The 12,930-nt window shown below is 44.6% G+C and overlaps 1 protein-coding gene across 4 annotated transcripts in view; it reads right to left on the bottom strand.

The window, feature by feature from the left end:
• The window catches only part of GYG1 (glycogenin 1), a 33,844-nt gene that overhangs the window by 1,703 nt on the left and 19,211 nt on the right, over positions 1-12,930 (bottom strand). For 3 of the 4 annotated variants that reach the window (XM_004755487.3, XM_045088497.1, XM_045088495.1), the window contains exons 6-7: positions 2,166-2,385; positions 215-265 (exon numbers count right to left, since the gene is read on the bottom strand). In XM_004755487.3, the coding sequence (XP_004755544.1) occupies positions 215-265; positions 2,166-2,385 (271 nt within the window). The remainder of the gene's footprint in view (positions 1-214; positions 266-2,165; positions 2,386-12,930) is intronic. The other variant, XM_045088496.1, reaches the window with a different exon arrangement.

The raw sequence follows: 12,930 nt of genomic DNA, 5'->3' as shown, positions 1-12,930 counted from the left end.
CTGTTTTAAAGAACGCAAGAAGTTGAAGGTGAGAAAAGCCAGGATGAATTATCATGCAAAGTAGCAAAAACTGAAAAGTATTACACGAAACGAACAAAAGACACAAAAATACAAGGGTCATATGATTTATTCCTAACGAAATGAAGACTTCTTGACTCAGTGAAAACATTGGGAGAACAAAGTAAATTAGGGTCAATGTTTAAGTTCTGCATACCTTTCTACAGAAGCCACAAGAGAAAGCCAGTGTATAGACCAAGTCTGAAAGCTGCAAACAGTTCATTAGAAAGTGTAAGATGGACAGACAAGGGAACACAGTCTCACGATCAATTCTCGATCTGTGTGGGCTCTGAAAGGTTGAGAACTTAAACAAAATGATACCTCAGAGGCTAACCTTCAGAAAGCACCTAACCAGAGAGCCACACCACATACACAGTTGTCATGTTATAAAAGTGGGAGCTAAATGGTTTGAGACTATGCACCAAACTCCTCTGCCTGTTCAAGCTTGTTATCAAGTAGCATTTACTCTCGTAGCTCGTGTTAATTGGCTTAGTCTTGAATAGCTGTTTAAATTCCCATCCCCTTCCCTTAGTTCATAATTCTCAGTCCTTGGGTTGTGGAAGGAACAAGTGAAATGTGCAGGAAATGGAGCAAACCTACTCTACATTCAATCAGAATCTCATTACTTATAGAAAGGCCATTAACTTCAATTGACTGTAGAAGAATATCAAAGCTATCCTTCAAAAAACTCTGAGGTGAGGAGGTACTAGAAATAGAGAAAAAGGAAGGCGAATGAATGCATACAGGTATTGCTTTTAACAGAGAAAATGGGAGAACAAAATTTTTGATTATTGGTTTTTGTTGCTATATATAGGTCAGTGTATATATATATAAACATGTTTAAATATGTTGAAACTCCAAGATATTTGGGCGGATTCCATGGGGAGGTTTCACAGCTCAATCAACATAAGTCCTTACCCTGTATTAGCCCTGCCTTTGCTTCCACTTGAACAGCAATGATATTGGGAGGCTCTTCCAAAGTTCTTGTTTCATAATATTGTTTGGAAGGTAAGAGTCTTGCAGACCTAGATTTGCGTCCCAGTTCTGCTTTTGATGAATATGTTTTATCACTAAGAGAAGTTACTTCTTTAAGCCTCACTTAATTTTAATATACAAAAGGACATAATAACAGTATCACTTACTTGACAGTAGTCCTAAGGGTTACATAGTAATAGCTAGCATTCCTTACACACTTACTATGCCAGGCAATGTTCTGAGTACTATACAAAGTATTATTTCATGGTCCATGTAAAGCAAAATAAGAATCTTAGTGTACATTTCCCTTTCTCCTTTTTATATATTGGTACAAGTCCTACCAAGTGAAATGGCTAAAATCTCTACCATGGCGAAGAAAGGATCTCTTACAACCTTAGACTGGACTGTAATTCATCCATTCAGTTCTGTTCTTTGTATCTTAATATGTAGCAGAGAAGTGTAACTTCTCATCTTCCAATGCTTCCAAAAGAACAAACCTCAGAGGAAGACATTTAAACTTGGAAAAGAGGCTAAGCAAGTTGCTGTTAAAATGTTAATGCCATGGTCCTCTTATAAGGAGACTTCTTTTTCAAGATTCTATGTAACCCTAAGAGCAGAAGGATGGCAAACCAAAATAACACTATAAATGTATTTGTTTTTGCAAGTGTTTGTTTTCATGTGTTACTGTAATGTTCACTGAAAATACATTCTTCTAAGCAGATAGCAAAAATAAACAATATGTCTATTTAAATGTTTGTAGTTTCTAAAATCTGAAATAAGACATTCTTTATACTTTAGGAATAATCTCAGAATCTTAGGATAATGGGCTAAGAATTCTGTACATAATAGATACAGATATATATGTGTATACACACACACACACACACACACACACACACTCTTGCACACACATACATACCTCTAAAGTCCTTTCTTACGCACTCAGATCTAATAAAATCTGCCACAAAATCTACAAAGTCTTTGGGACAGTATTCCTTCCCTGTAAGATGGACATTTCCTTTTGCTACAAATACCACCTCCATTTAAAGTACCACTAAACACTACCTCTATCAGTATACCAAGTTTTAAAAACTACAGCATTAAATTGCCTGAAAGAAAAAAACAGAACCTACCACATTTAGGTATGAGTGGGTGTCTTTGACAAGGCCAAATTGTTGAAGCAGAGGCAAAACGCTGGTGGTGAAGATGTCCCACCACAGGTTGAGAAACTCTGGATGAGTCATGGTTGGATCATGGGACTCACTTTTAACACTCTTTGTGCTGGGATCGTAAGTATAATTCCATGGTTTGATTCGTCCCAGGAAATGAACAACTTTGGCATTTGCACCAAATCTGCCAAGAGAGCACAAGTTGAAACCATTAGTGGATTCTGAGCACTTTGTTTTGTAGCCTTAACAATGCACCTTCCACTGGAAATAGTGGTTGGAAAAGAACTTGAGCTTACTGAAAAAATTTTTAGACCTATTTTTGAAATTATTCAGTTGTACGTTAAATATATACAAAAATCCAAAAGTAGCAGTGGGTCAGTGCAACAAACCAAACACCAATCCACTGTGGTAGGAAAGGCACAACCACCTGGAAAACCATTTGGTATAACCTAGTGACACTGGAAACACTCGCACCTCTGACCCAGGCGCTCAGCTCCTAGAAACAGACCCGACAGGTCTTTCCCATGTGGAACCAGAGACACAGCCGAAATGTTCATAGCAGCAGCACTGTTTGAAACAGAACTATAAACCACCTGAGTGACCGGATCTTCAAGCTTGTTCAGCAAGTGTTCACCCCTTTTCCCAATCTCCACGGGGGAGTACACTTCCCTGCCACCCTGATAATTAATTGGGCATGTTCACAGAACCTGCCTTTGCCAGTGAAATGGAGGAGGAAGCAACAGTGTGTCTAAAACAAAACAAAAACCTTGCCTTCTCTCTGAGGGACTTCTATCAGCAGAAGAATGCAGGAGACCCATGGAGTGGATGTGAATCAAACCTATGGCCCAGCTCCCAAGCCTGCTGAGATCATCAGAGCTGCACCAGCCTTGCCACCAACAAACCAGCAAGAAAGACATACTTACTATTGAATGTCACTGAGATTTTAAGATTATCTGTCTATTTTGTCATTCTTAAAGGACAACTTCTGGTATATTCAGATCAGGGAATACAATATAGCAGTGAAAATCAACTAGAGCTACACACATTATATAGCAAATGGATGAATTTATTAAATATTCAAATAGAAATTCATATATATGAATCCACTTATACAGGGCAAGACAAAACAAAAAAAAGTACTATTTAAAGACTAGAAAACTGGGGGTGGGGGGCCTGGGTGGTTCAGTGGAATTGGGCATCTGCCTTCGGCTCAGGTCATGATGCCAGGACCTGGGACTGAGCCCTCCATCAGGCACCCTGCTCAGAGGAAGGTCAGCTTCTCCCTCTCTCTTTCCCTCTGCTTCTCCCCCTGCTCATGCTCTCTCTCTCAAATAAATAAAATCTTAAAAAAAAAAAAAGTAGAGAACTGTAATCAATAGATGTGTCATGATGTTGGTCATCTCTGTGGGAAAGGGGAAGCTGTGATGGGGAAGGGATAGACAAGGCAGCTTCTAAGGTACTAGTTGTGTTTGATTTTTTTTCTTTTTTGAAGAATTTTTTAAATGTTTTTTTATTTGAGACAGATATATATATGAAGAGAGAGAGAGAGAGAGAGAGGGGACAAGCAGGGGGAGAAGCAGAGGGAGAAGGAGAAGCGGACTCCCTGCGGAGCCAGCAGCCTCATGTGGGGCTCGATCCCAGGACGCTAGGATCAAGATCTGAGCTGAAGGCAAATTTTTAACCATCTTGGGCCAGCAAGGCACCCTGGTTGTGTTCCATTTCTTAGCCTGGATTAAGTAAAAAAACAAAAAACAAAAAAAATTTATATACCCTTTTGTTTATATACTATATTTCATAATTTCTTAAAAAAGAGTTAGGGGTGGTCCCATTCTAGTGGGAAGGAAATTTATGTACATAAAGCCACATAATAAAAGTGAATACAACAAGTTCCAAAAGAAATATGGGAACAGTGAATGCTCCGGGAATGCAAAGGCAGGGCGGTCATGAAAGGTCAGTTCTGTGGGGCAATGACTTAAAGCTTGTACAACAGACAGGAGCTGGAGTGCCACGAGTTCTAGGTAGGGGAAGAGCAGGTATCAGGTAGTATATGAGAGTCAGACCGAGGGAGCCAAAGTCAGGAGCCAAAGATGAAACTCTGATAGGGAAAAGGAAAAATGGGATGGATCCCTGGGCATTGGGTTCGAATGTCAGATGTTAGTGGATTTATCCTACAGGCAACCAAAGTGGTGGAGCATGAAGTACAGACTGAAATAATGCAAACTATTCCTGTAGCCTTTCTAATCTTTTAAAGTTTTTTTGTTTTGTTTTTTTAAATGCCAGAGACCCATTACATAGCTATCATTATCTGAGAGTTTCCTATGTTTAGGGCCCCATTTTTTTTTTTAAGATTTTTTTTATTCATTTGTCAGAGCCAATGAGTGAGTGAAAGCATGCATGAGTCAGGGGAGCAGGAGCAGAAGCAGGATCCCTGCTGAGCAGCAGAGAGGCCCATGCAGGACTCCATCCTAGGGTCCTGGGATCATGACCTGAGCCAAAGGCAGGCACTTAACCGACTGAGCCACCCAGGCATCCTGGGCCCAAACCTTTTTAAGGGCGTGACTGTGGGTAATTAACAGTCTAAAGGGAGATCTTACGAACGAACGTGTTAACAGACGCTCCTAGAGGCCAGGGGGTCAGCCAGAGCCCCATAGCTATTAGGTGGGTACAGCCATTAGGTGGCAGAAAAGGGATTTGGTACAGTTCTGCCTTTCTCCCAAGCCTGCGCTCTTACCAACCCTACCACTCTGCCACTCCAAAAGTATGCAAGAAAAATAGAGCCTCCTGTAAATTTCCTCCTAAGACTGATGGACACTACCACAGTGCCTTTCTTCTGAAAACGAAGTAGATACTGGAAATTCCCAGGCTGACTCTTCATTTCATATTTTACACACACACACACACACACACACACACACACACAGTACTCTCAGTTTTATCCTTAAAGGGTAACGCTCAAAATTTGTGCACACAGGGCTATTAATTAAATAAGCAACTATTACATATGGTCAGTGCAGGACCCCAAAAGATTTTCACCCAAACAGGGAAAGGAGTCATCTAACATAAAAATGAGGAACAACAGCACAAATGAGTAACAAGCAGGGCGACCCGGCAATGCTGACACGAGGGGCTACGGGAATGAACCCCCAAGCCATGAGAGCAGGTGCGGATTTTCAGAAGAGGCTTTGTGCAGAACAGGGCCCAGCAAAGACCTGGGAAAGACAGCAGCTGAAGGTAACAAACAGCCTTCAACAAACGCTCCAGTGGTGATGGGGGGGACCCATCCCAGAGACCGGACACTTGCGTGTGTTTTGGGGGTTGGCAGGCCCTACCTTGTCTGCAATACCAACCCCCCTGAGACCAGAACAGAGCACTCGCTTCCGCCTTCTCAGACATCCCGCCTCCTCACTCATTTTGCCTGGAGCAAGACTACTTGTTTGCTCCTCCTAGAATAAAACTGACTGGTAGGTTTCAATCCATGATTTTGCCATATGAATGAATGTGCTACAGTCATTATAGGAGAGTAACGATGCTAATTAAAATAAGACGTGGCCAGAACATAAACACTATTTCTTGAACTAACCTGCTTCCCGACAGTTTGCACACGCTTCAACAGGAGTCACAGAAGAGCTAACACCTACTGAGTACTTATGTGGACGAGACACTGGCTGACAATTGCATGTTTTATATCCCAGTTAATCTCCAAAACAACTATGTGAGGAAACCAAGGCATGAAATAGTTCAATAAGTCTAAGATCACACGGATGGTGAGTGACAGGGCTGGGCTTCCACGGAGGCAGTCTGGTTCCAGAGCCAAGGTTCTTAGCCACAGCTAGGCTCTCAGTGAAAGACACTCCCAGAATTGGAAGGACGTCATCTGAGAGTGCATCTGTTACTTGAGAGATTAATTCCCTGCTTACAGACGGTCAATCTGAAGAGTGGAAAGGATGTGTCTAATGAGCCCTGGAAATACTCCAAATATAGTCAAGGACAGAGCAAGAAAGTAACCGATAGGAAAGAAAGCTACAAAACAGGCAAGCTGGCACTGCCCAAGACAGACTGTTCTCACAAGGGTTTAGTTTGCACTAAGGTAAGGGAAAGGTGGGGAGAACGAGAAATGGACGGTGGCGCTTAGGACCAGCAGCTGACCCCTATGTGGACTGTGCTACACCGGGTGTAAGGGCCACCCAGCTCCTCTCCAGCACCTCGCTCCCGGAACTGGGCCTTTAGAGCTCATGCAAAGAAGGACACGATGGTCTGGCCCACTGCAGAGCTGCAAACACCGCCCAGTGAGACAGAACCCCCATCTCAGCTGACGGCAGGAGGGGACACTTCTGTCTCTGGGTCCGTCTGTGCCCCATGGTGGCTCAGGGGCCTCTGCAACCTCTGGTTAGCGACCACCCCATATGGTTCAATGCCTTCCCCCTGCCATGTCCACAGACACCCCATCTGGGGACAGTCCACAGCCTGCACCTCACTTGGGGCTCAGGCCTGGGCTCCACCTTCATGAAGCCATGGTCCCTGAGCATCTCTTTAATCTAAATCATCAACACCCTCTGTGGCTAGAAGGATCCTTCCTCCTCAAGATTACCTTCTCTACCTATTCCACTGTTACCACCGAGAAAACTGTACCCACTGGAGGGTCCTTTCCTAGACTGAGCAGTCTTACTTTGAAGACAGTCCTCAGTAAGCCTGTTTGAGGTAGACGCAGAGGTCATAAGGGTTCCTAAATGTGCATGGAACGGCCCTTTGTGCCCGAAGCCAGGGAATTCCTTGGTGCCAGTGAGATGGGGGCGGGACGAGAGCGAGTGGGATGGTGGAGATGTGACATAACCACCCAACAGCTACCCAAGTTTCGGCAAAAACAAAACAAATCATAAAATGCACAATGTGACTAGGTCTCCACTGCGGCTGGGAGGACTGAGGAACTGACCAGAAAGTGCTCATGGGGATTCGGGAGGGAGACAGTGGAGAGATGCGACAGGAAGTAAGAAAGATGGTGTGGCATAAAGAAGCCACGTGCAGGCTTCAGAGGTCATGGGGTCAAGGCCATGGTCCAAGTAGGGGGTCCAAGCCCCCGACTTCTGTACAGTGAAGATGGGAACTTTTTAAAGGGATCAAGGTATTCCTTTAACCTAACTACCACACACCAAGCTGACCTAAGGAAAGGAGTCGGGGTAGGAGAAAAGCAAGTGTTAGAACAAGGATTCTTCGGGAAGCACAGGCCTGGCTGAGTCACTGAACATGGAACGTTCTGGCCAGCCCACAAGCCCACTGACGGTGGGAGGGTGGGGCAGGGTGCAAAGGAAGGCAGCTGGCAGGTGGGAGACATGGGGCTCTGAGAGGAAGGTGGGAACGGAGAGAAGACAGACATAAGGTCGTCATACACAGCCATGTTCTGGAGAGCACCTAGGGCTGCCCTTGGCTTGGTAGAAGGGATGCTGTCAGGCCTAACACTGGCCACCTTCTGTGAAGGTGTGTGAGTTACATGGGTAAAACTATATAACTATGCTTTAACTGTGCAAATAGAACAGTATTTACTTACACAGCAAAGTAGCCTGAAGGGCTTGCTCTATTAGCTTTCATAATAGAACAGTTTGCAAAAAAGATGAGCAAAAGGTCTCACTGTTTTTGTATCTAGAATTTCAATTAATCTAGATATAAATTTCATGTAATTATTTTTATCTCTTAATCCTGAAAATCCAAAATAACTGTATCAAAATGAAATAGGAGAACAGGTCCTAAGTAAAAAGGGAAATCACTTTTTTGCTTACAAGAATATTTTAGCCTAAATACAAATTCGGGCATATTTCTTATAGAAAGTAAACTCAGGGTATTTTTCTTGTTTTGGCTCTTTCACCATGGGCCACACAGAGGTACCACTCAGAATCTATGTTGCCTGGCTAAAGGCAAAATAGCTGACAAATAAGAAGGGGAAATACTGATGTCAAAAGATAAAGTTCAACTGACCTCGACCCAGAGCAAGGGTAACGGGAAGATTCACTGACTCACTGCCTGATTTATCCACCAAATTACCAGCCAGGAATAAAAAAAACAAAAACAAAAACAAAACAACACTGGGTACATATTACAATTGTCTCTAAATTACTAAGAGCCATTCATTCTGACCCAGTAATGGGGATTTGTCTCAGCTTGCATACATCTCTTAAAATAAGTGTTCTAATTTTAACTTGATAGAATCTCAAAAGAGACATCCAGATCACAAGACATAGTTTGAACCTGAGCCAGCAATAATACTGCTTATGTTAGCCGTTAAAATAATCCCTGTGACCTGGTGTTACCAAAAGATCAGATAGAATTTTCATGACTAGTTCAGCAGCTGGTAACGTGTGGCTGAGACTACAGAAGTATACAGAATGGAAATGGAACCACCCCGTGACAGTGCGTACGGGAGCCATTTTACGTCTCACTGAGCAATTTATCTGGGATGTTCAATGAGGAGCCAAGAAGAAGAAACAGCACGGCTTGTGAGACCTTTCTCTGGGAAATGCAGCAGTGGGGGTCAGCCGGCCTCCACCCACCTCCGTGACTCATGTTCCCCTGCACCAGGCCGCTCACTCCTGCGCCGCCTCCTCAGCCTCGCTCTCCTGCACAGTCCCTTCCCTACTGCCAGTCAGCCCCCTTCCTCTCTCACCCTCAAATTCCTCCTCTTACCCAGCTACTCATGGTCTACACCAAGCGTCATGAGCACAGCGGCCAAAGGGGTGGGCTGGCTGCGCAGAGGAGTGGTGGATCTGCTGAGTGTCGGGACCGCAGAGCACAAGCGAGCACATGTCGCATCACCAAAAGATAGCTGCCACCTAGCAGCAAAGAACTGTGGCCATCACAGATCCCCCCTGACTTTTCCCTGCCGTTCAAGCTAAATAACCCTCCCACTCATGCCCTGGACATCAGAACAACAATATTCAGGCATGGACTTTAACCACCTCGACGAGGACCTAGTCGACTACTGCCCCTGTCAGGGTGGCCTGTCCTCACCCAGTAGGCCAAGGACACCCCATGACTCCAGCCACCATGGAGACTTTCCTAGGGACACCCTGTCAATCTCCATCCCTCCGGCTGGGTGCTTGCTGAACCATTCACTCAACCAAAAACCATGTCCACCTGCCTTCTGTGTCTACATACTCTGCCTTCCTTCACGTTACAAGACCAAGCTGTCTTGGCTCTTACCTGACACCAGCCTCTCCACCTGTGCTCCAGGACACGCGTCCTTTCAGCTGCTCCAGGACCAGACTTCAAAAAGGCCCCCTTCAGCTTTCGGCATGGTTAAGCGCCCTCTCTTACTCTTCTTGTCCATTCCCATCAACAGACCACTATGCTCTTACATCTCCCACCTTCGAAAAAACCACTTCTGCTACTCTCCCTGGATCCCATATTCCAATCTAGCCACCAGCCCATTTTTCTGCTCCCTCTCAAAGAAAATGCTTCAGAAGAGTTTTCTACATTCACCGTCTCCAATTCTCCATTCTCTTGGATGCATTTCAATCAGGCTTTTTCCCACCACTCCACCAGACATGCTCTTGTTAAGGTCACAAAGTGACCTCCACATTCCAGGTTAGAGCCAGTTCTCAACAACATCGTCTGATACAGATGGGTCCCTCCCTCCCGCCGGGCACATTCTCTCTGGCTGGCTTGTGCAGCACCTCACCTTCCTGGGCCTCCTCTTGCCTCACTGTTCTCGGTCTCAGGGCCCTGCTCCTCCACACTTTCCTGTTTTAGGGCTCAGTCTTCAGGACTCCTCTATCACAGTCACTCTCTGGGTGACATCAGCCTGTCTCATGGCTATAAACAGCACATCTATGCTGACAGTCCCAAAGGTCTGTCTCACCTAGACCTCTCTCCTCAACTCCCACTCCTGCATCTACTCACCTACTCCCCATCTTCCCATGGATGCATCACACACCCGTCAAATGTAATTCATCCCATACTGGATACATTCAATCCATCTCCGGTCAAACCCTGTCCCCACACACCTGCTTGGCCTCATCTTCCCAACTACTTAAGGCCCCAAACCTTTAACATGTTTAACAGTCACTGGACATCTTTCTCCAAATACCTTTTTTCAAAAGAATTTGAAAATCTAGGTTTCAGGTGAAATTTCCTGATTTCTAAGCAGTAGTTAGGGGGAAAAAAAAAAGAAGAAAACTTTGTAAGGAAGACAGAACGTATCTGTGGGACAAAGAAAGAGAGTGTGTGGCCCAGCAGTCTGAGATCTGGAAGATGGTAGGTCTTCTACTCCATCCACCGCCTCTCCCCTTCTATGAGCTCCATCTCCCCCTGCGGACACTTCTCACTTGGACCTCGGCCCAGAGATACCACTCCTCATGCCTTTTTGGCCCACCGTCAGGGCAGCCTCTAATGGCTGGGCTCGGTCTGATGGGGAAGCTTTCCCCTTGGTGATAAAAGTGAAGTAGGGGAGTGGAACAGGCAGCAGTAAGAAGAGAGGACACATCACCTGATAAGCAGAGAGGAGGTTGGAAGCACCAGATGGCCATGCTGGACCCTGGGGGACCTGGGGCCCCAACAGGGATTCCTGACACCCACAAAGAAGTAATCAGACAGCTGGGCGACCACTGCTGGATTCTTCTCTCACACTCAGATCATGACGGACCATGCCACTGACATCCGGGCAACTCTCCACATGTAGGAAGTCGTAGGCTGATTAAACTAGAGCACCCCCATTCAGCTGTGAGCCCCTGCGTGCCGCAGGCCCAGCAACCATCCAACCAAACAGGTGAGTGGACGAACAGACGGCTGACAAAATAAGATAAATCCAAACTCTGAGGCCTCAGTGTTTTAAGTGAAGATGTTAAGAGTGTGAAAGTAAGGAAAACAAAACTATGACTTCAGTGACAACAGTTACAGTGGGGAGCTGGACCTAAGGGTATCTCAGGGGTCAAGGAAAAAAATCAAATCAAATACATGAACACAAAATTCTGGACGCCAAATGTTCACTTCATTTTTGGAAAATACTGATTTTAAAGAGGTTTGATGAGGTCTTAGTGAATAAGCCCCATTCCTGAAAAAGAACAGTGGATACAAATATCCTCAGAAGAATTTAAAGCAGTAAGCAAATGGAGAGAAATGTTTTAGGTTTCTAGACACACTTTCTGAGACTAGACCAGGACAAGGCTGAACTCAAGATCATATCTGAACTCAAGTAAAAAGATAAAGTTAAAATATTTTGAAATTATTTGGCAAAATAAGCTCTGGTGTCAATCAATAGGGTTAATTAATTTGGCAACTTAAAGCAATACCAGAGAACTCTCTTTCCTTTGGGCCCATTTAAATGGCACAAAAGGCCATAAACAGGTTTTAGTCAGTAGACAGAGTAGAAAACTAAAATACAGCTAAATGACTGATTTTTAAAAAGGCTGATGAGATTTTGCCTAGCGCTATGCATAAGCCAGATTTTAACCTACATGAATAAAATAGGCCCTCCAGATGAAGAAAACCAAAAAGAAACTCGTATTAACTAAAAGACTACCATTTCCTAAACATTATGGTAGGCACTTTCAAAATATTTCATTAAGAAATGCATTTATGGGGCACCTGCATGGCTCAGTGGATTAAGCCGCTGCCTTCGGCTCAGGTCACAATCTCAGGGCCCTGGGATCGAGTCCCGCATCGGGCTCTCTGCTCAGCAGGGAGCCTGCTTCCCTCTCTTTCTCTCTGCCTGCCTCTCTGTCTACTTGTGATCTCTCTCTGTCAAATAAATAAAATCTTTAAAAAAAAAAAAAAAGAAATACATTTATGAACTTGTTTCTCAATTCATATATTACAAATTACCTTAAAAGTTACTAAATCAAGCATTTCAGCTCTCAAATTATGCTGTGTTAAAGACTATCTCCTATTACAGAAACCAGCACTAATTTTGTTTTTCAGAAACTATGTTTGAGAATTCACTTACAGTGGTAAAACTAGTGTTTCCTTTAGTAAGTGTTTCCTTCCAATATCCAATGGTATATAGATAAAGGTATGAGAAATGTTGCCTTCATGACTCAAATTCATTTGCCAAGTAAGGTTCATATTCGGCCATCCTTTAGCAAAAACTTCACATAAAACTACAAGGCTACACTGTCCTAAGTGCAGCATTTGTTTGAAGATGCCCATGGGTCTAAGATTCTGGGGCAGCTAAATACTGCCTTGGTGACCTCATCATGGCACATGGTTGCCTGGATCTGGTGAGACAAATTTTCACTTGCTCCGCCAAGCCCAAGTCGCTCCGAAGCACTTCATGGTCTCTCATTCTACCTCCCACCACCTATGTGCCGTCCTAGGGGAGGCCAGCACGCCACAGGCCACCAGGTCCTGGAGACCCCTGAGGTGACTGAGCCCAGCAACAAGGTGTCACATTCATGACAAGCTCCCAGAGGTCCACGGGGCGATCCGAGGGGGAGCCATGGCAGCCCGAGTGTTCATGATCATCCGCTTCAGCTTAAAAGATTGGGTCACAAGCTGACATTCACTTGGAACAAAAAAAGGATAGAACTGTCTTTTACACCCTTCCCAATGGTATGAAAACTGTCTCTGGAAGTGGATCTCTGCAAGAAAAAAAAGCGTTTTCCGGTAGAGGAAGGGGAAAAGGAGTTCTCTGATGGGGTTTCAACATTCCCAAATAAGCAGCAACAGGGTAAGAGAAGCAGCACTCTGAGAAGTCTTACCACAGAAGCGCAGAGCAGACACCCCCAAGGGCGGGCTACACGGAGGC

Source organism: Mustela putorius, unplaced genomic scaffold, assembly GCF_011764305.1.
Source record: "Mustela putorius furo isolate JIRA1106 unplaced genomic scaffold, ASM1176430v1.1 tig00003834_pilon_pilon_pilon, whole genome shotgun sequence".
Classification (NCBI taxonomy): Eukaryota; Metazoa; Chordata; class Mammalia; order Carnivora; family Mustelidae; genus Mustela; species Mustela putorius.
This window is presented reverse-complemented; position numbering and strand designations above follow the sequence as displayed.